General features: G+C 41.7%; 1 protein-coding gene and 1 long non-coding RNA gene across 2 annotated transcripts in view; one reads left to right on the top strand and one right to left on the bottom strand.

Annotated features, from left to right (window-relative positions):
- The window catches only part of LOC134159115 (choline transporter-like protein 1), a 28,282-nt gene extending 18,965 nt beyond the window's left edge, over positions 1-9,317 (bottom strand). The window contains exon 1 of the mRNA XM_062609726.1: positions 9,180-9,317. Coding sequence (XP_062465710.1) covers positions 9,180-9,206 — 27 coding nt within the window. The 5' untranslated portion in view covers positions 9,207-9,317. The remainder of the gene's footprint in view (positions 1-9,179) is intronic.
- Positions 9,318-10,332: 1,015 nt separating this feature from the next.
- Positions 10,333-18,482, top strand: LOC134159114 (uncharacterized). The gene is made up of 3 exons (XR_009963043.1): positions 10,333-10,626; positions 11,968-12,060; positions 17,336-18,482. It is a non-coding gene; the product is annotated as an uncharacterized LOC134159114 (long non-coding RNA).
- Positions 18,483-19,090: the final 608 nt, after the last annotated feature.

Below are 19,090 nucleotides of genomic sequence, written 5' to 3'. Positions count from 1 at the left end.
ACATGCCAGCACTTTACATCTAGGCACCCGCATGCCTATTTCCCTAATAGCTCCACATCACCTTTACTCCAACCCCTTGTCCACTGAAAGCATGCAGCTATTCTTTGTAAGTATGAAATTCAGAGTTCCGGCTAGGAAAAAAGTTTTCTGATGGCGTAATGCTGCTTTAGAGTTATCCACCAAAGTGTAATGGATCTATATTTTGCTTCTCAGAGACTAAGCATACTACCAGTACATGTCCACACCTGCTACTTCAGTAATGTTCTCATACTCCACACACAATATTTATGAGTTTTCAACATAACGTAAACAAACTTGAAAGCACACAAGACAGCACTTAAAACATTACTGATGGTGTAATATAAAGATGTTTACCGTGAAAACTCATACATGGGGACTTCACTTATGAATCTGACATGTGTTGTATATCATCTTCCACTCATCTTTTCAGTCAACTGAAATACTGCTTTTAAAACTCCTTTATTACATGCTTCCACCTCAGTCTACAACTTAAATATTTATCTTGAAACATAACACAGCTGATTAAATAAAGAGCTGACATGATCAGCACACCTGCTGATGTTTTGAAATTTAGAAATAAAGCCATCTGCACACAAAAGCCCAGGTTTTAACCCTCGAAGTATTTAGCTATTGTTTCTTTTCCTCATTACCCTTTGTTAAGTATGCATCTGAAAGCATCAATAAATAAGGGCACTTTACAAATAGCACAATAATATTATTCAGGGCATTAAAATACCCATTTCAATCTATGTTTGGAACTTCCATGGTTCTTAATCATTAGTAAAAAGCAGTCATGGGGGGGAAGGTGAAGAATAAAAAAGCGGGGGGGGGGGGGGGGGGACAGGGACCCGGGGGACAACAAAAACAAACAAACGAACAAAAAAACAAAAACCCAAACCATTTCCTTTCTAAAGACATTTTGTACCTACAATGTTACTTTATCATGATGTATTTTCTAATTGTGTATCAACCTGTTTAACAGATTCTCTGATTTTATTCTTACTAACAGACTGCAAGTTCCACATTACAAAACATTTCGAAGCTCTGGACTGGTAAAATATTGTCCAAGTACAATACACACTTTGCTTCCAAATGCATTAACTTTTATCACAATATAACATTATCAGAAGAAAAAAAAATATAACCCATTGATGGTCTGCACAAAAGACATTGATAATCCTCACAAAAGATAAGGAACATTCCATAGGAAACGCTGCCCCTGTTCTTTGTAATCTCTTGATGTTAGATGAGCAATTTTCTCTAAAAGAACTTTTCACCCTTTTACAGTGTCTAAAGCCACAATGCAAGAACAAAACCATCACAGCTCTCTAAGAGCTTGTGGCCTGCACAGTACTGCTGTGAAAAATAACACTAGAGATATTCATAGCACCTTGCTAAATATTCTTTCACAATGCATCCTGTATTCAAATGGATTTGTCAATTGAAAATCTTAAAATCATGTCTTTTTCTATTGCATTTACAATCTTGCAGAAGAAGTTCCTACCTTTTAAAGGCAAAAGAAGGCTTACTTGGCGGAGGGTTCTGCAAGGTCTGAGGCTTGCATTTGCACATGTCACCATAAACATGGTCCTTATGGCACTACACTGAAAGCTATGAACTAACTGTTGCATAGATTGGCTGTGTACATTCTTCTGTATCGCCAATAGCCATATTCAGTTATATTTAAAAGGATGTCAAGAACCCAACAAAAATTTCTCAGAACCCTTTCTCCCCAACTTGCTCTAACAATGATGAAAAATTTCAGCATAGATTCCAGGGGAAGGTTACATCACTTCTTACATACAAAATCGCAATTTACAGGTCAAAAATTCTGCCATAACAAGAAAAGAAAACCACTCAGGATTACAAAAAGAGGGTAGTGCTTGAGGACCCTGAAAGCGTATTAGATTAAGAGGAACTAAAGCTAAGAAGGCTTTGTCCGATTTATGAAAGAAAGGGTGGGAGGAGAATGTAAAGGGAAATGATGAGTCAAGCCCTTAGCTTATTACATAAGCATACTTTCTTACAAGTAGGCAATTGGACCTTAAGATTACCTAGCTCCACCCATGGCAGGGGGGGTGGAACTAGACGATCTTAAGGTTCTTTCCAACCCTAACTGTTCTATGATTTTTCAGTTTTTCATAGCAAGCTATGGGGAGTCTGACAAAGCACTCCAGGAGATGCCCATCATGACCTTAAACATAATACGTTAATGGATTTCCTGTTTTGTTTCTACAGATCTGTACATGATATTCAGAGGTCTCTTCCTCAGTGAAATAATGTATCTGGGGATACATTAGGCCAGAGTTTATTCCTGCTGTAAACAGCTGCTTAACTACATTGCATTTATTATTACACGACATCCAGGCACATGTCCTCATGTTCTGCTTGCCATAACCCTCCACCATATTCTAGCATCACTGGTTCAAATAGCGACAGCTAGAAACTAGCATGTAAAAACGCAGTATGGAATCTCAGCTTGCCTGTATACTGCAATCATCCCCTATTCTTGCAGTGCATCACACACTGGGTGTTGAAATCATATTAAAGCAGAATCCCAGTTTCTGTCAAGTTGGTTTGCAAATTTTGATTTTCACAAAAGAAACCACTGAAGTTCAAAGGAAAAGCCTGTCTTTAGAGTAAACAGCATAAAGACAGTTGACAACTTCACTGCATAACAACCATTGTAATTTCTTCAAAATGAAAAATAAAAGCAGTCAGTTGAATGATACTGAATATACCCTCACAATTACTAACCTAAGAGTCTGATGACTGACAGCATTCTAGCTGCTAATAGTTACTGTAATATAATATATAATAATATGGTAACAATAGCATAAGCTTTGGATTTAGTATTCACTATTAACAATGAAAGATAATCTTTTTCAAAACTGTCCACACTTTATAAAAACCAAGTCTTGTGAGGATGCAATGTCCCATGTTGGTTCTTAATCCAAACTGTGCACTTCTGGAAGTGCTTAAAAAAAAAAAAAAAAAAGTCAATCTTTGAGTTACCTGACAAAGTAAACGAAATAATGTGCTACTTAAAACCTTTTAAGATGTGCCACAACTGAAAAACAGCCTGAACTTCAGAAGGGGCTAGTCCTCAGTGGGAAAAGCTAAGTGTTTGAAAGAGTACTTACAAGCACCTACGTAGTTGAAACATTTCTTTCTACATTAAGATCAAAAGGAATTATTTGCACAGGTTGTGCAGTTGCTTGTGACAGCATTTGTAAAAGGACACCTCATGCTTCACAGGAAATGAATAGAGCTCACAGACCAGAAATACAAAAAGTACTCAACAACTTCATGAGTTGCCTGAATCAATATCACTGTTCTTGGATCCTGCTTATACTCTTCATCCTTCATACTCTGTCTGCTTGCCAGAAGCTAGAATGGAAGCTTCATCTACTGTCAGCATGTTGAAAGGGAAATGAAGCTTCCTAGCTCCTGGAAGTACAATTCACAACTCATTCTGTTTCTGCCCATCAACACCCTTACTCAGCTGGTCTTCATACATGATCATACCCACACCCACAATGAAACAGGCATACTTTGATACCCCCTACATTAATTTCGCTGCAGGAACCTCTGACAGCTGAAGATATATGGCTGAAGTACAATTAATGGTCTTCATTGTCCACAGCAGTTCAGAAGTGACATTTAATCACAACCACAAATTTATTGTTAAGTTAGGAATTCTAGATTTATTCTGTGTTGCTTTGACAGCAGACACTCAAGGGAAAGTTAATGGATGATCTGCCTTCATCTCCTCTTACAATGGGAAGTCCTTTTAGTTTTGTAAAAACCAAGGCCACCTGTAAAACCACCAAGAACATGTGCTTTGTTTATCCCAGTCATGCCTCCAATTTTCAACAAGATTTTAAGCTTCTCATAAATCTCAGATTAAGCCACTAACATATAAAGCTGTAAAGATAAAACAAACATGCACAGTATTTCCCTGTCCCAACACAAAGATGTCACAAAGTCTTGCTTCCTGTAACATCTTGATAAAACAAATGCCTTTTAACTAGAATCAGCCACTTTAATTCAACTGTAGGAGCAGAAAGGAAGGATGGATTCTATATAACAATTACTTGAAGAGAAAGCAATTTAAGGTCCACTTCTCCCCAGTTTGTTCCCCTTCATGAATTATGAAATTCTGTCCCCTTACACAAAGTAATGAGAAATTTATGGAGTGGTGCTATAAACTCAACCAGTGGAGAAATCTGATTTACACTGAAAGGTAAGTTTGCTTGCTTAAAAACAAACAAACCAACCAAAACCAACAAACTCCCCAAACCCTGCACGAATTACTTCAATCTAACAGATTTATAGCATAGCCTGATACTTACAGTGGCATGGGAGTGTTTAACTCCAACAGTTATCTCCCACAAAACCAGTTTTATAATGGACTAACGCTATGATAGCAGAAAATACCACTGATAAAGGAGAAGAATGAAAAGAAACGGAAGACAGTACTGCCACTCAACTACAGATTCCATTTTTCTTCTTTAATGAAACTAAAGATTTGAAAGAAATTTGATTATTCTACCATTCTGGAGCTACAGCACCATTCACTCAAAAGACACCAACACTCAGGAAGGGAAGATCCTTTCCAAAACAGCACAACATAAAAACCCACCTGTATCAAAACTAGGTAGAAATTTTTTAAGCTTTGTTGCATAGCAGATCCATGAGGAACAATTTGAACCTAGACATAAGCACCCATCTTGAGAAGCTCATGATAAAGACATGGCAAGGGAGGACACCTGACTGAAACCACACGAAGGTATTGATAATAAACAGCACTGCAAGACAGGAGTTGCAGAGAGGTGTCTGGGGTTTGGTTCTTGGTTGGTTTGGTTTTCTTTTTTCCTCCTGTCCTTTACAAGGTTTTAATCTCATATAGGTCAGCATGCTTTGGCCTAACTACAGTTCAAAGAATTTTTAGGAGGACCTGCCCATGGTAATTAATGAAGAGCATATACACTGCTCTGAGACAACAACTGCAATATGAAGCCAACATTGCATTTTTCCAACCAGCTCCAGGCTCAAGATGGTGAGAGTCAAGAGACACAAAAAGATACAGCTAAGTCCACCTAAGTAAGCAGAGAACAGCAAAAGCCCCTAAAGAAACACAGTTGTTAACATCAAAAAGTAACAACAGGTAAACAAGAATTCTAGTTGTGACAACAAAGTACAAATCCCAGAAGATACTACACCAGGAAAAGTGAAAGTACTTCACACGAATGTGGAATAAGCCTGAAACGGAAAGAAGAAATACACTGGAAAGAAGTATTCCAGACTGAAACACCTCAACGAGTAAAAAAGCAGCAGAATAACAGGAAAGAATGTGCACATCTGGGAGAAAGTCCATTATGGTTGTATTAAGTTAACACCGCTCTTAACAGTTCAAGTCAAATAATCTGGTAATAAAAGGATTTAAGTTAACAAAAGGGGGGGAAGAGTGAAAGTACAAGCACAGACAGCAGTAGAGGAAAAGAAATAATAATCTGAGAGTAGAAGGCAGTGAAAAACAAGAGGACAGTATTACAGAAGTCCAGGAAGAATAAGGCATCAAGTGGCTGAGAATTACAGATAGCACTGAAAGCAGTACAGATCAAGGAGTGTAAGAAAGGTAGGGAATCTCTGTAACTTGGCCAGAAGGAGCCTGTACGGATCTTAATGAAGGCAATTTCAGCAGCACATGGAACCTGGACTGGAACGGTACAATAAAAGAGGAGAGAATGTGTGACCACAGATGAAAATTCTTCTGTTTGGAAGTTTGGAAAAGAAGGGAAGCAGACTATAGTTCACTGTCAGCTGTAAGGATGGAGGACAGTAACTCAGAATAAAATTATGAAGGGAGCAAGATGGCAGCCAAGAGGTAAAACCCAGAAATTTGGAATTAAAACAGAAAAATTGAATGAATGGGGCTTTGGGGTCAGACTAAACTGCTAAAGGAAACAAAAGCATAGAGCAAACATGAGGATCCATCACTGTAAGTAGCAGGCAAGAGCTGCTGAGCAAAGGTAAACATGCCGATTCTAACCAGTTTTTCTCTGGAAACCTTTAGATTCTGCAGGGGAATAAGAAATATAGGAAAAAGCTTAAGGGAGATTTCTAGGCAGCCTGCAAAGCAAAGGAACCAGGAAATGCATGCAGGGAGAAAGGAGAAAAAAAAAAAAAATCATCAAAACGATAATTGAGTATGAAATACAAGTTAGGAAGAAGACGTCAAAGAAATCTGCTATGTTCAACAACCAGTCATAGTTACTGCACTATTATAAATGAGATGAGGAGGTGACAGTCATGAGAAAGGGATTTGGAGATGCAGCAATCAGATAAGAATTCTGGCAAAATCAAAACAGAAGTAATAATTTCTCTCAGAAACAGAAATGGGTATTAGCAGATGAAGCTCAAATAGGCTAGAGAGCCAAAGAATAAACTTAATGAGAAATCAACATAAAAAAGAGTCATAAGGAATGAGGGTGAGGAGTCCATGATAAGAGGACAGACTGTATGGCAAAGACTAAAATGAAGGTATGCAGGGAGAAGCAAGAAGTGCGGCAGCATGAAGGCACATCTGATGGACCCCTGCTCAAGGAAAGCTTAAGAGGAAACAACAGAGGTGAAGGTATAAAGACAATAGTAGATGAAGAACACAACATTTATTCTTAACGATAAAAGAAAGGGTAAGACAGACATTAGGCTCTAACATAATGCTCTATGTTTGGCAGCAACGTTTCTGCAATCAATATACCTGACAAAACTGTTGCTGATAAAATATTCAGCAACTAGCCTTTGATTTGAATTTCCTGAGAAGACATGCAATTGCTTATGGCTAGGGGATTAAACAAACAGCCATTCTTTATACTCCAGTTACATATACGGGATACAAAGCTCACGGTACCATATCTTGCCACACACAAGGAAAACAAATGAAAAAGGTTCAGTAGCATACTATTAACATCCACACCCTTACAGGGGAACACAAAATTTCACTAAACAACAAAATCTATGAAGAAGAAGAAACCTATGAACAAGCCAGATACTTAAAGCATCCCCTATTTCTTCTGCTTTTGATCTAATATTACCCACAGATGTGCCTGAATTTTCATTTAAGAAAAACAATGTAACAGTGAACAGCTATTTAAATTCATAAAGGAGAGCTAGAAAGGACCTGCTAAACAGTTATGAAAAGCAATGTGGATAGGAATCACAGAAACTAAGGTTGGAAAAGACTTCAAAACATCAACTTCACTCTCAGTGCTCCAAGTCTGTCTCAGCTTTCCTTAAGCCACTCCTGACAGATACCTAACATTTATATATATATTATATATATATTTGGCAAGCCTCAAGCAATACAGGCTCCACAATCTCCCCAACAGTGTACTGCAGTGACCAAACAATTTTTAAATCTTCCCCTAACATCTGCTATATATGTCCTTCTCTAAAATTCAGACCATTTCTTCATGCACCATAAAGCTGATTGCTTTCCTCTTTGCAGCAGATTTGCTGTAAAGGATGTTCTCTATTGCAACTGGACAGCTCTGCAGTGTTTTGCATTGGAAGGACAGAGCGCTTATATAAAAAATAAAAAATGGTCTGCCTGAACGGATGAGCCACAAAAACTCATCTCTGTGATGAGTCATCTGGGACAGCAGAGACAGACTTTCCCACATAAGCAGTCTGCTGGAAACTGGATACAGCCACCGCAAGTGACACAGCCAGAAGAAACTAACATTTACAAGCAAGCAAAGCATAGCCACAGCGTTAGTCACGATCGTTCATCCTACACCCTTCAGAAAGGAGCCAAAACAGAATAGCCCTGGTCATGTCGTTCAAAGGGAAAGTTAAAATAGAAAGCAGAGTCGCAAACTGGAGCGCTGGGTGGAGCTCCCAATTGTGCCTTGCTTGGCAGCACCGCTCTGGGGGAAAAAAGAGGAGTCAGTAAGGGCAAAACAGTGCAGTGGGGGAGGGGGAAGACAGAAAACCCGAGCTCGGAAATGAGAGATGTGCACGGGGCAGGTCACACACAGGGAAAAGGTTGCAGGGAGGTACCCGAGCCCTTGGCCATGGAATGGGGAAGGCGGTTGGGATAAGAACTGTCTCCGTTTCTAGAGGCAACGTACTGGGGAGGCCCTGGATGTGCCAAGTTTCCTCCCATGAGATGGCCCCTCTCTCTAGGGGCCCCAAAGGAAAAGCTGCAAGGAACGGGGGGGGGAGGAGAGAAACTGCAGAGATATATAGGGGGTACATAGAGGCCTTTGCTCCCCACTCCCTGCAATAGTGACAGGGTAGTAAGGCAGTATGGGAATAGCAGGGGAGAACCAGAGGTTCGCAGCTGCTGCAGCTATGGCAGGGGACTGGAGCAGGGTATGTCAAAGATTGCAAAGCCATAGCAGGGCTGAGGGAAGAAGGGGCAAAATGATGCAGATCCACAGGGGAAGCAGAGCACAGAGCAGTGTGCAGAGCAATGCAGAGGGTGGAAGAGCGTAGCATGGTGGGAGCAAGGCTATATGAGCTGAACCTGGGGGTGCATAGCCATAAGAGGGAAGAGCAGAGCTTTAGAGGGGAGCAAAATGCTGCAGAGTTACATGCACCAAGGCTTGAGGATGCGGTGTAAAGGGGCTCACAGCCAACCATGAGAAGCCAGACTATAGAAGAAGAGAGAGCAACGGGTCCACAGCCACGGGAGAGCAGAGCTGTCGGCGGGGCGTTAAGGGGGGGAGGGGGGAAGGGAAAGCAAATGGTTCAGAGTATGGTTACAGGGGATGCATACGAGTGCGCAGCCATAGGAGAGCGGTGCTACAGGTGTAGCAAGGGGATGCACAGCTGTAAGAGAGATACGGTAGGGGCTACGGTAGTGGGAGAGAGCAAACTGGCGCACAGCCATGGGAGAGAGGGGCTACGAGGGGTAAAGGGTCTGCACGGCCACCAGAGAGCACCGCTATAAAGGCAGGAGCGGGTGCACAGCAATGGGACAGCATGAGCTGCAGTTCTGGGGACGGGGGACGAGTGGATAGCCGTGGGGGACAGCAGGCCTGCGGGTGTAACAGGGCCCGGCAGCGGGGAACAGCAGAGCCAGGAGACAGAAGAGGAAGGGAAGGGAGAGGGGCAGCTAGGTCCGGCGGCGGGCGCGGGCCGCTCACCTGCGCGGCGGAGCTGCAGCAGCCCATGGCGTCCGCGGGTCTCTGCCCTGGCGGTGGCCACTAGGCGCCAGGCAGCGGCGGCGGCAGACAGGCGCTCGGCATCCACTCCAAGCGACGGCCCGCCCCGGGGCGGGGGCGGCGGCGTGGCGCAGCCGGCCGAAGGAAGCAGCCGGCCGAGGGAAGCAGCCGGCCGAGGGGAACGGCCGGGAACGCTCAGGCGAGGAAAGCGGCTGCGGCACCAGCCCCGCCGCGGCGCCCTCTCATCCTCCCCCCGCGGCGGCGGCGGCGGCGGCGGCGACTGAGGGGAAGGGGCGGAGCCTGGGGGAGCGGGGGCGGGGCCAGGGTACTGCAGCGCGGGGGGTACCTGCCTGGGCGGGCGGCCGCCCCGCCTTGGGGCGCTTCCGGGGGCCGGAAGCACTTTTTGCCTGGTCGTCAGGGGTGTAGCGTCGCGTCCGAGCCCAGCTGAGGGGTCCTGGCTCCCGTCGTTCCAGAGCCAGAAGCTCCCAGGCGCTCGTCCTAGTTGTTCCTATGGACCCCCCCGCAGGAGGAGCCCCGCCCAGTGTGCGGGACAGCTCTGTGGGGAAGCCGTCCTCCCGTCAGGGGGCTTCCAAGCGGGTGGTGCTTTCTGCGAGGGAGAAGAGCGCCGCTTGTGTGGCCCTTTTGAAGTACCTGTACTTGCAGGTACAAAAGGTGCCTCTGCTTACTGGTGGGAGATGCTTGAGAAGGCCATGGTCCAGCAGGCCTGTGTCTTACGGGTGTTCAGGCATTGGAACAGACTTCCCAGGGAGGTGATGGAATCTCGGTCCCTCAGACGTTCAAAATTCATATAGGTGAGGCCCTTAGGGACATAGTTCAGTGGTGGTCTTGGCAGTCCTGTGATTTGATGTTCTTAAAGGTCAAATCCTGGTTGGATTTGATAGTGTTAAAGGTCTTTTCCAACCTAGTTGATTCCATGATTCTATTATACTGCCTTTATTGTGGTTTATCCTATTTTCTAGTCTTAACTCTTACCGTTGATGCAATGTGCAGAGTATCCAGTCATCTGAAGTGCTATTCTGGTGAAATGGACAATGAAATTAAATCTGTCCCTTGAATTGAATGTCCCTGATCGCCATATTTTTGCATCTGGTTTCGGCAAGCTTTTAGAGACAAAAATGCAGGTGTCATTCTTTTGAGGTGTATGCCTCAGTAACTGCTAAAACCTGGTTTCATGAACTACAACAGGATGAGGCTTGCTGCATAGTTAACTCGTACGAGTCAGTCTCAGAACTGTGGGCTGGACCATGTTCCTAAGCCATGCAGGTAGCAACAGATGCCTCAGAGCTTTCTGAACCACTTAGGTCACTGCATGGCTGCATCTTGTAGCCATTCATTGTAACAAATGATTTTGCAACAGCTTTTCTCAGAATGAGAAAGTTCTCTTCGGAAACTGGCAGTTCCTCTTAAGGTAAGTTTACTGGCCCAGCAGTTGTGTTTGAACGTGGCCTGAACTTATTAGGCAATACTCCAAGTTAAAATACTAGTTTTGCTGAATCTTAACTCTGTAGGTTTAATTCTCTCAATATAGTAGAATATCTATGATTAGAAATAACATTACAATGACTTAAGTTTAAAATGATCTTTTGAGAGGTAAAATGAGGCAAAGAGGCCTTGTGACTAGAGAAGTGGTCTTCTTAGTCTTCCAAAATAGAACAAAAACTGGCATGTGGGTGAACTGTGAATCATTTTCTTTTTTTTAGCTCTTCTCAGTTTAAGGGCAAGTAACATCACTTCTCACAATTTTCATATTTTCTAACACCTCATCAAAATAACCTTTTACTGCTTACATGTACATTGCCATTATTTCTCATTGTTCCACCTTGTTCTATCCAAATATTTTCGTTGTATTCAAAGGTGTGACCATCAAAGGACTGTTTTGCAGGAACACTCTCTAGGAGGCATGTTTCTTTTGTGATTGACACAAGAATAGATAACAAGAAATCCATAGTCAATTCTTGTGTAACTTTCCACATGTCACTTCTTTCAATTTTTCTGTTCCTCAGTTTTGCCATTTATAAAATTGACTTTTGACTCAGTGTTTGTCTTTTTCACGTGCTTGCATAACAAAAGCATGATGTCTGTGCCATAGATGTAGTTTAGTCAGTCTGTTGAATAGACCAGATTTTTTTTAATTTTATTTTTAATTTAGGACTTTAATAGTTTCATTTAGGACCTCAGAGTGTTGTCATGGCAATTAAATACTGCCTTCTATTTTTCACATGTAGACTAAGCACGTTCAGTATGATTATCAGAAGTAATGGAATAAATGTAATGGAATAAATGTAATGGAATAAATGCAAGTCCTTCATTGGGGGAGCCTTTATAGAAAAGTTTGTAAAGACATACCAGCTGTAGCATAGGTAACTGGGTGTAAGCATGTGACAACTGTAAGAAGTATTTTGATGAATCTGAGTGTTAGAAATAATTACGAGAGTAATTACCCTTATCTCTGCTTCTGGCCTGTGGAAATGAGTTGAGTTTTTGACAGGGCTGCTGTAATAAAAGCAGGGGTAGATGTCTGGGTTTATTGGTTTAACTGTGCTTTGTTTGGCCAGTCACACAAAGGAGGGGAAAAGTTGAAAGGTTCTTGCTTATTCATTATTGTACTTGCTTTTGTATTTATTCATATTAGTGTTTCATGAAGAAACTGAAAGGGATTGAAATGGTAAATGCTGAATCTTAATTCAGTAATGGAGAAGTTGAACATTAAGCATATACCTAAGTACATTATTTGAATTATGCTTTACAGATTCCATTCTGAAGCTGATCGTAATCTTATCTAAGGCATGGGTACATCACAAGCTGCTCAAGTGCAAATCTGACTGCCCAGATTTAGTGTTGGGTAAGAATCTAGCTTTTTTTCTGTGACAGATTTTAGTTTGCCCTTCTCTCATCAGCCAAGAAGGATGAGCTTTATATATATTTTCATTTCATTGCAAAGATCACAACGATGCATTAGAGTTTTTGAAGTATTATGTGAGCATAAGAAAGGGAGATACAAGCATAAAGAACGCCTTCAGTGCTTGAGTTGACTAAATTGTAGGTTGTACACAGGCTGCTTCCACTTGGGAAGTGTGGGAGGGCATAAATAAATAAATAAAAATATAAGGAAACATTCCAGAAAGCATAAATTGTGTGATAATGTTTACCTTTTCCCACCAGGTGTAGGATCCTGACCCATATTTATGCACCCATATTTAAATACTGAAGGATTTTCCAACATACAAAACAGTTTGTAGCTTTTGTTCCATATCTATGAGAGAAATACCGTTAAAATAGCAGTAGATAGTGCATGCCATTTGGATATGTTCTTATGTATAAGGTTTGGGATGGAGTTTTCAAAGAGGCTCAGTACTGGACTAACTCTTCGATCAAGAGGCAGTCCAAACCTGGCTTTGATGTTAATGAAAGGGAAGAGTTGCATCATGCAGACTAAAAACTGAATATTGCACCAGCAAGGCGTTTTCACAGTCCGTGTGTTTGCCTCCCTCTTCTAATAGACAAACTCAGCTCATTATCATTCTGCTGACTTTTTCCACCTACCAATAAACCCACACCTATGAATGCTTGGCAACCACTCTGCATTTTTTAAATCCTATCCTGTGTACTTAGACTCAATATTTCTGTTTGGTTTTATTGTTTTGTTGTTGGTTGGTTGGTTGGTTTGTTTGTTTTAAATCTATTTAAATACAGAATCACACATATTGCCTCCAAAATGTGTCCAATGAACAAACTGTTAGCTTTCATGTATGTGTATCAATGCATGATTGGGACTGATTCTGCTGGCACCAGCAGAATACTCATGAAAATACAACACGAGAAGACATTCCAGAAAACATGTCAACTAGTATGTCAGCCCATTTCTATTAGCAATGTAGGGGTAAAGCACACTGACCCACTGAGAGCACTGTGGACCCATTATCTTGGGGGCCATATATATCTCAGAACCCACCTGAAACTTATTGTCTTTCTGAGATGTTCAGCCATGCTATTGCACTTTTTTTACTGCTGGGGAACTACAGCATGGATGCTTGTATCAAGTCACACAGGACACCAGTCACAAAGCACAGAACTGACTCTGTATCGTACGAACTCCAGCTTGTACATCAAAGATCCTGTCAGTTATGAATTTTAGTCAGGCATGACGAAAGCATCCCAGTGATCCTGCTTTGCAATTAGAATGGCAGGATTCTTGCAGACTTTCTCATCTCTGACTAAGAAAAGCTGCATATTGCTCAGTAAATCTGAGCTCTTAGAAGTTAAAGCTAAGATTTTCTTCTTGCTGCGTGTCTGACCACACAGGAACAGGTCAATTCAATAAACTTACTAGGAAAGTCAGAAAACCTGCTGTGATTCTACCTTGTACTGCAGTCCCATATATGGGTCACGTTAGGTCTGTTTCAATTTAAGAACTGCAGACTTCAAGGTAAGAGAGAGCAGCAGAGAGCTTTTTGAATTGATCAGGAGAGTGAAATCTTCTTTCCACAATTCTGAATCAAAATTTTGGTCCATTGTACTCTTAGAGATGTAACTTTCTGATGAGATGACATAGTTGTACAGTGGAGGGCCTGTCCATACGTAGCTATCATAAATGTTCAAGATTTATTGAAAGAATAATATTTTGTTGTTTTGGCAAAATGGCTTTCTAAGCGTATACTTTGTACCTATGGTAGTCCATTCATGCCATATTGAAAGTAAAATAGATATCTTTTCTCTATTTAAATACATTGCTTTGCACTATTTAATACCTGTTGGGCTTCATTCAAATATTGGACACCTATTCATGAAGTGTAAAAATAGATGACTGTCACACATTTACATTGTTTTTAGCCTAAGTGAGAGAATCATGCTAGCAGTTTGCATCTGAAACATTCCATATCCAGTATCCAAATCCCAAAAAACTCCACTTTTCAGAAAATGTTCTTTAAAATACTTGGGTCAGTACCATTGCTTGTGGGAGGGGAGAGGTGTCTAACTAGTGTCACAGCAGCAACCACAAAAATGTAATTTGTTTCAGCTTTGTAAGAAACTTCTGCATTGCCCCAAGGAAACATGCAAAGCCAAGTACAATCCTTCCAGTATAATCATAATATATGATTAGCCATTATGATCCCCTGTCATTTTACTTCAGGAGAATTATGGCTCTTGCACTGAGGATGTAAGACTACAGATGAAGGACTGCCTGCTGCAAATCTCTTGTAAGGCTGCTGCAGTAAATCTCTTGGAGAGAAGTCATTGCCAAAAATCACTATGCTAAAGGAACCTGGCATTTGTTTTCTTAAGGAAGATGGGAGAGGGGCCTTGGAGGGAGGTACTGTTCCTTTCTACACTCCTTAATGTTATGCAAGGAAGCATTCATCAAGGAAGATTCAGCTTTTTCTCAGAGTAAGACGAGACAATGGCAATATTCAACATGTCAGGTTGCTCTGGCTTTCTGTATAGGATTTTGTATGCAAGAAAGGAAGATTAAAGACATCACTCTCCAGAGGCTGACTTAGGCTGTTTTGTATTTTATAGCTTAGTTACAATAATGGCCAACTAGAGATTGCTAGATTGACACAGGTCTGGGCCATTGGCTGTGGAGAACATCTACAGTAAGCTCAAAATTGGCATTCAACTCAGGTGCAGGCTTAAGACAAATCGTGCTTTATCGTGAACACAACCCCTAATTCATATGCTCAGTGTAGCTGAATAGTCACCAGTGGAACTCCAAATATTGATGGGTATCCTGTGCATGAGTTCTTAAAAGTACTCTTTTGAAACTTTGAGGGTGAGTTAAGCCAGCAACATGGATAGAGAGATGGCACTGTCACCGGGCCTAGCATAATTCAGCTTCATACTGCAGCTGGCAGTACATATACAACCAGTGCAGCCAGCAGTGAGGGCTAACAGGAGAAGATATGAGTGACTTCACATTGAGTTTCACTGGATGTGGTGGGCTTTAAAGGTCCCAGCCTCACTGTTCGCTTGTTCTTTGAGTCACTCATGTTCATCTTTAAAAGGAGGTATTAAAAATTTGAAAAGCAATTTCATTCTATGCAATGCCCACCACTCCACTTGCAAAAATAAGTGCACTTACACATATATATAAACAGGCCTCAAGATTTATTTGAAATTGATCTCAATTTGCATGTTTCTCATATAGTCATGTTTAACTTCAAACTTATAGTAAGTGCTTTGTTTAGTGAAAGCCTGTCAGTGACAGCAAGAATATTTGAAAATCTGGTGCTATGTTACTTTTCCTGGCTTGCAGAAAAGATGGAGACTTTCAGAAGTTCTGTGCACTCTCAGTTCCTGCTGGATGGTGCTGTGAGCAATGCATGTGCTTCAGTAGATGCAGATTGCATCTGCTCAGCAGTACCAGATACCAGGATGCCTGTAACTCTTGGACCAGCCTTGTGCTGGCTAGCACAGACTCAGAGTAACAACTATGAGGTCTAAGGCCACAAAAAGCTTGGGTGGAGACAAAAGTAACCCTTGCACACCTGCAACATTCACTGTGGTATGAGCATCAAAGGAAAAACATTGGCTGACAGTACTCTTGAGAAGAGCAAGTCATACTGATTTCTTCAAGCGTTTTTTCTTGTTGGCACTCTGTCTTTGATTACCAGGTCTTTGACTACCTAGAGGCTATGGCTCACTTGCAGAATTTGCAGAGATAAAGTTGCTTCTGATTGTTCATCCAAACTCAGAAGTATTTACACTAACACGATCAGTCAGTGTTTTTTTTTAGGCTTGTTTTGTTCTGGCTACATCTGTTTCTTTCGGCAAAGTACTCCCCTGAATACTAGAATAATATTCACCTAGTGAGTTGGTTTACAGTGTGTAAAAAGCCAGGATTTGTCTGTGGGAATTTTGTTTCTCTGCTTTTCCCATAGCCATTAATTTAACAGTACTGTAGAATGTTCTGGTTGCTCTTTGCTCCTTCCTGTCACCATTCTAACTACAGCCTCTAATCACTTGCATCAGTTTTTCCTCCTATTAATGCTTCTGTCAACAGTTCCCAGGTAGGAGAATACTTTCAAAATAAAAGCAGAAACAGTTTGCCTGCAGGTAATAGGCTGACATGCCAAGCATGTTGCTTCACTAGAAGATACCTCACCTTTGAGCAGGTATCACTGAGGAAAAGCCCTTTTGCTGTGATATCCTCACAGTTGTGGCAGACAAGCAGAAGTGTTTAACTTCTGTTGCAGGACTAATGAGTATACATGAATAATGAGCATGTGATTAATGACACAAAACTGAGATATTGGGGTGAAGATATTCTGGCAGCAGACCAAGGCTGGGGGGGAAGGTGGGATGAGTAGTAATAATTGACTAAAGAGGTTTTCTTTATTCCACTACTGTCCCTGTTACCTTGCTGATTAGATTCCAGAAACGTGACCAAGGCAGGTAGCTAGGCATTGGCCACAGATCCTCCAACAGATCCTGGGTACAAACAGTGCAGCTTTATTGTCTTCCATAGCACAAAAAAAAAAAAAACCCAGGGCAGGATGTATAGTCTGGTAGGGATTCTCTTGTAGCAATTTCTGGTAGGAAGGATTGGGGAAGAGTGAAAAGTGTATCTCTTTGGAATTTGAAAGTCTTAGCGAGACAGTTTTCAAGCTGAAAGATGGAAAAAATTTAAATAAGGAAGAAGAGGTGGGGAGTTAACAGTGCTGTGGGAATGTTGTATACTTTTAAGAGGTGAAGTCTGTCCACCAAGCCTGTCTAAGGTCAATGCTTGTGATAGCTCATTGCCAGTAAGCCTCTTGCAAGTTTTATAAGTAGGTGAGGAAACTTTTCCCTTCTTGCTTCAGATCATTATGTAGGGCCCAGAGCACATCCACCTTCTAGGAGTTTAGCTGGCTAAGTTTAGGAGTCTGAGCTCCTTCACCACTAAGAGCTGTTGTAGAGAAGAGGACCTGCCCTTTCCCTCCCTTGAGAGCTGACCTTATGTTGAGGTTTTACTGCTGTGCCATGTCACAGCCGTGTAAGCAGATGTGTCTTCACCTCAACCCAGACCCACTGGTTGGGCTGCCTGGCTTGATATCAGACTGCTTTGCCTCTGGTCTGTCTGACACACATCACTGTCTCTGTCCCTGATCCTGACCCACAGTTGCCGTTCTGCATTTCAGCGCCTTGTTGCTGAGGTCATGGCTCACAGAAGCCGTAACAGGACTCCCAGCTACAAGCTCACATCCCAGTGGAGCAGCTGCCCACCTCACTGCTTCCTGATGCACTGTGCATTTGAGATATTGAGAGTGTGGCAAGTCTGTGTTTGCACAACAGGAGCAAATAATGAATGAAAGCAGTGAAAGACAGTGCGTAGATAGAGAAAACATAGTTTCTTTGACTCTCAGACAAGTTACGTTAGACATTGGACTTCACACAATAAAACCTCCTTATCAGTGGTAAATGGTGACCATCCCACAAAACCAGATTTCACTACGTGTTTGTTCTGCAGTATGAAAAAAAGGATTCAACACCACATTTTTTCTTTTTTAAAAATAAAACTGCTTTTTGAGTTGATGAGCTAATTACACAGATACTGGAGATGCTGTTCTAAGTATTGTGCTGCTATTCTCATTTTTCAAATTAATGACTCACTCCTTGAACAGTTGATTGTGTTTGGGTTAATGACCAAGGGCAGACTCTTACTGTAGATCAGACATTGTACTTCAGGTATCAAAATTAATTTCTGACACATTTGTGCATTGCTACAAGATGTTTCAGTTTCAAAGAATTTGCAGTTTTCACTGATAAACTGCTTAGTCAAACTATTTCTTAAAACAACAAGGGAACTGAATTTTAATAAAAGTGATGGTAAAGTAAAAGTCTCAAAGACTCAAAGTTATGATCAAGAGACCTGCCTTCGATTTCCACTTTTATTTCATCAAGTTTGCCAAACAGCTTAACCTCAGAGACTTTCCTAGAATAAATGTCATCCTACTGTGAAGCTTTTCTCTGATCAGAGTCACCAATTCTACATTATCTCCAAAGTATTCTGCTGCTTAGCGCTGGTGGCTGGGTATGAGAAGAAAGGACTTCTTCCACCCCTCTGAGTGGATCTACCTTTTTCAATGGGGGAGGCTACTCTATGAAGGAGTTGGAAGAGCTGACTGCATTTGGCCCTTCTTCAGAACAACTCTTCTGTGGTAATGGATTGCCCATGGAGTATTTTGCTGTTACATTTCTACAACTCCTCAGGCTTGGAGAAATAAATAACGTCCACCTGAGCTGCTGAGTTTGCAGGAAGGACCACGTTTATTTTATAGTGCTGATCCATTCTGTTGTGAGGAGGGTTGGTTCTGTGAGTCATCATGGAAGTTGCTAAGCTGCTGTCAAACTGTGTGTGTGATAGGCAGTGAGCTACCTTCTCTCCAGGTAGTGAGGATTGTGGCTTCTACTGTTCTTGTGGGTTTTTTTTTCCCCTGGGTCTGTCTGAAAGCCCCTTGCAGCAGTTGTTCCTCTCTCTAAGTTTCTAAGGGCATGAAGTATCAGTCACTTGTTTGTTAGGGTAGTACTTTTGTATTGTCACCTTTTCAGTGATATGTTATACAAAGCTGTCTATGACATCTGCAAAGGAGTATTTCGGCCCCTTTCTGTCTGCCTAAAAAAAAAAAAAAAAAAAGAATTCTGGGAGGAAATAATTTTTTTTTCTCCATGTCAGTGTCAGTCTGTGCTAGCATGCTTCACTGCTATGGAGTAAGAAAGTTGTACCCAGTCCTGAGCTGTGGCCCAGTGATTCTTCTGACATGAAGAACTACAGAAGCTTTAACTGTGGTATTGAGGCACTGTGAGCATCAAGCTATCTATGTACAAGACTTTTCACTGCATTCTTTCTAGAGGTGCCTGTGCTTTGGGTCACATCTATTTAAAATGATCAATGA

Source organism: Pezoporus occidentalis, unplaced genomic scaffold (assembly GCF_034315485.1).
Source record: "Pezoporus occidentalis ecotype Australia unplaced genomic scaffold, CSIRO_AGI_Poc_V1 ctg140, whole genome shotgun sequence".
Taxonomy (NCBI): Eukaryota; Metazoa; Chordata; class Aves; order Psittaciformes; family Psittacidae; genus Pezoporus; species Pezoporus occidentalis.
The sequence above is the reverse complement of the archived record's forward strand: the minus strand, read 5'-3'. Positions and strand labels throughout refer to the sequence as shown.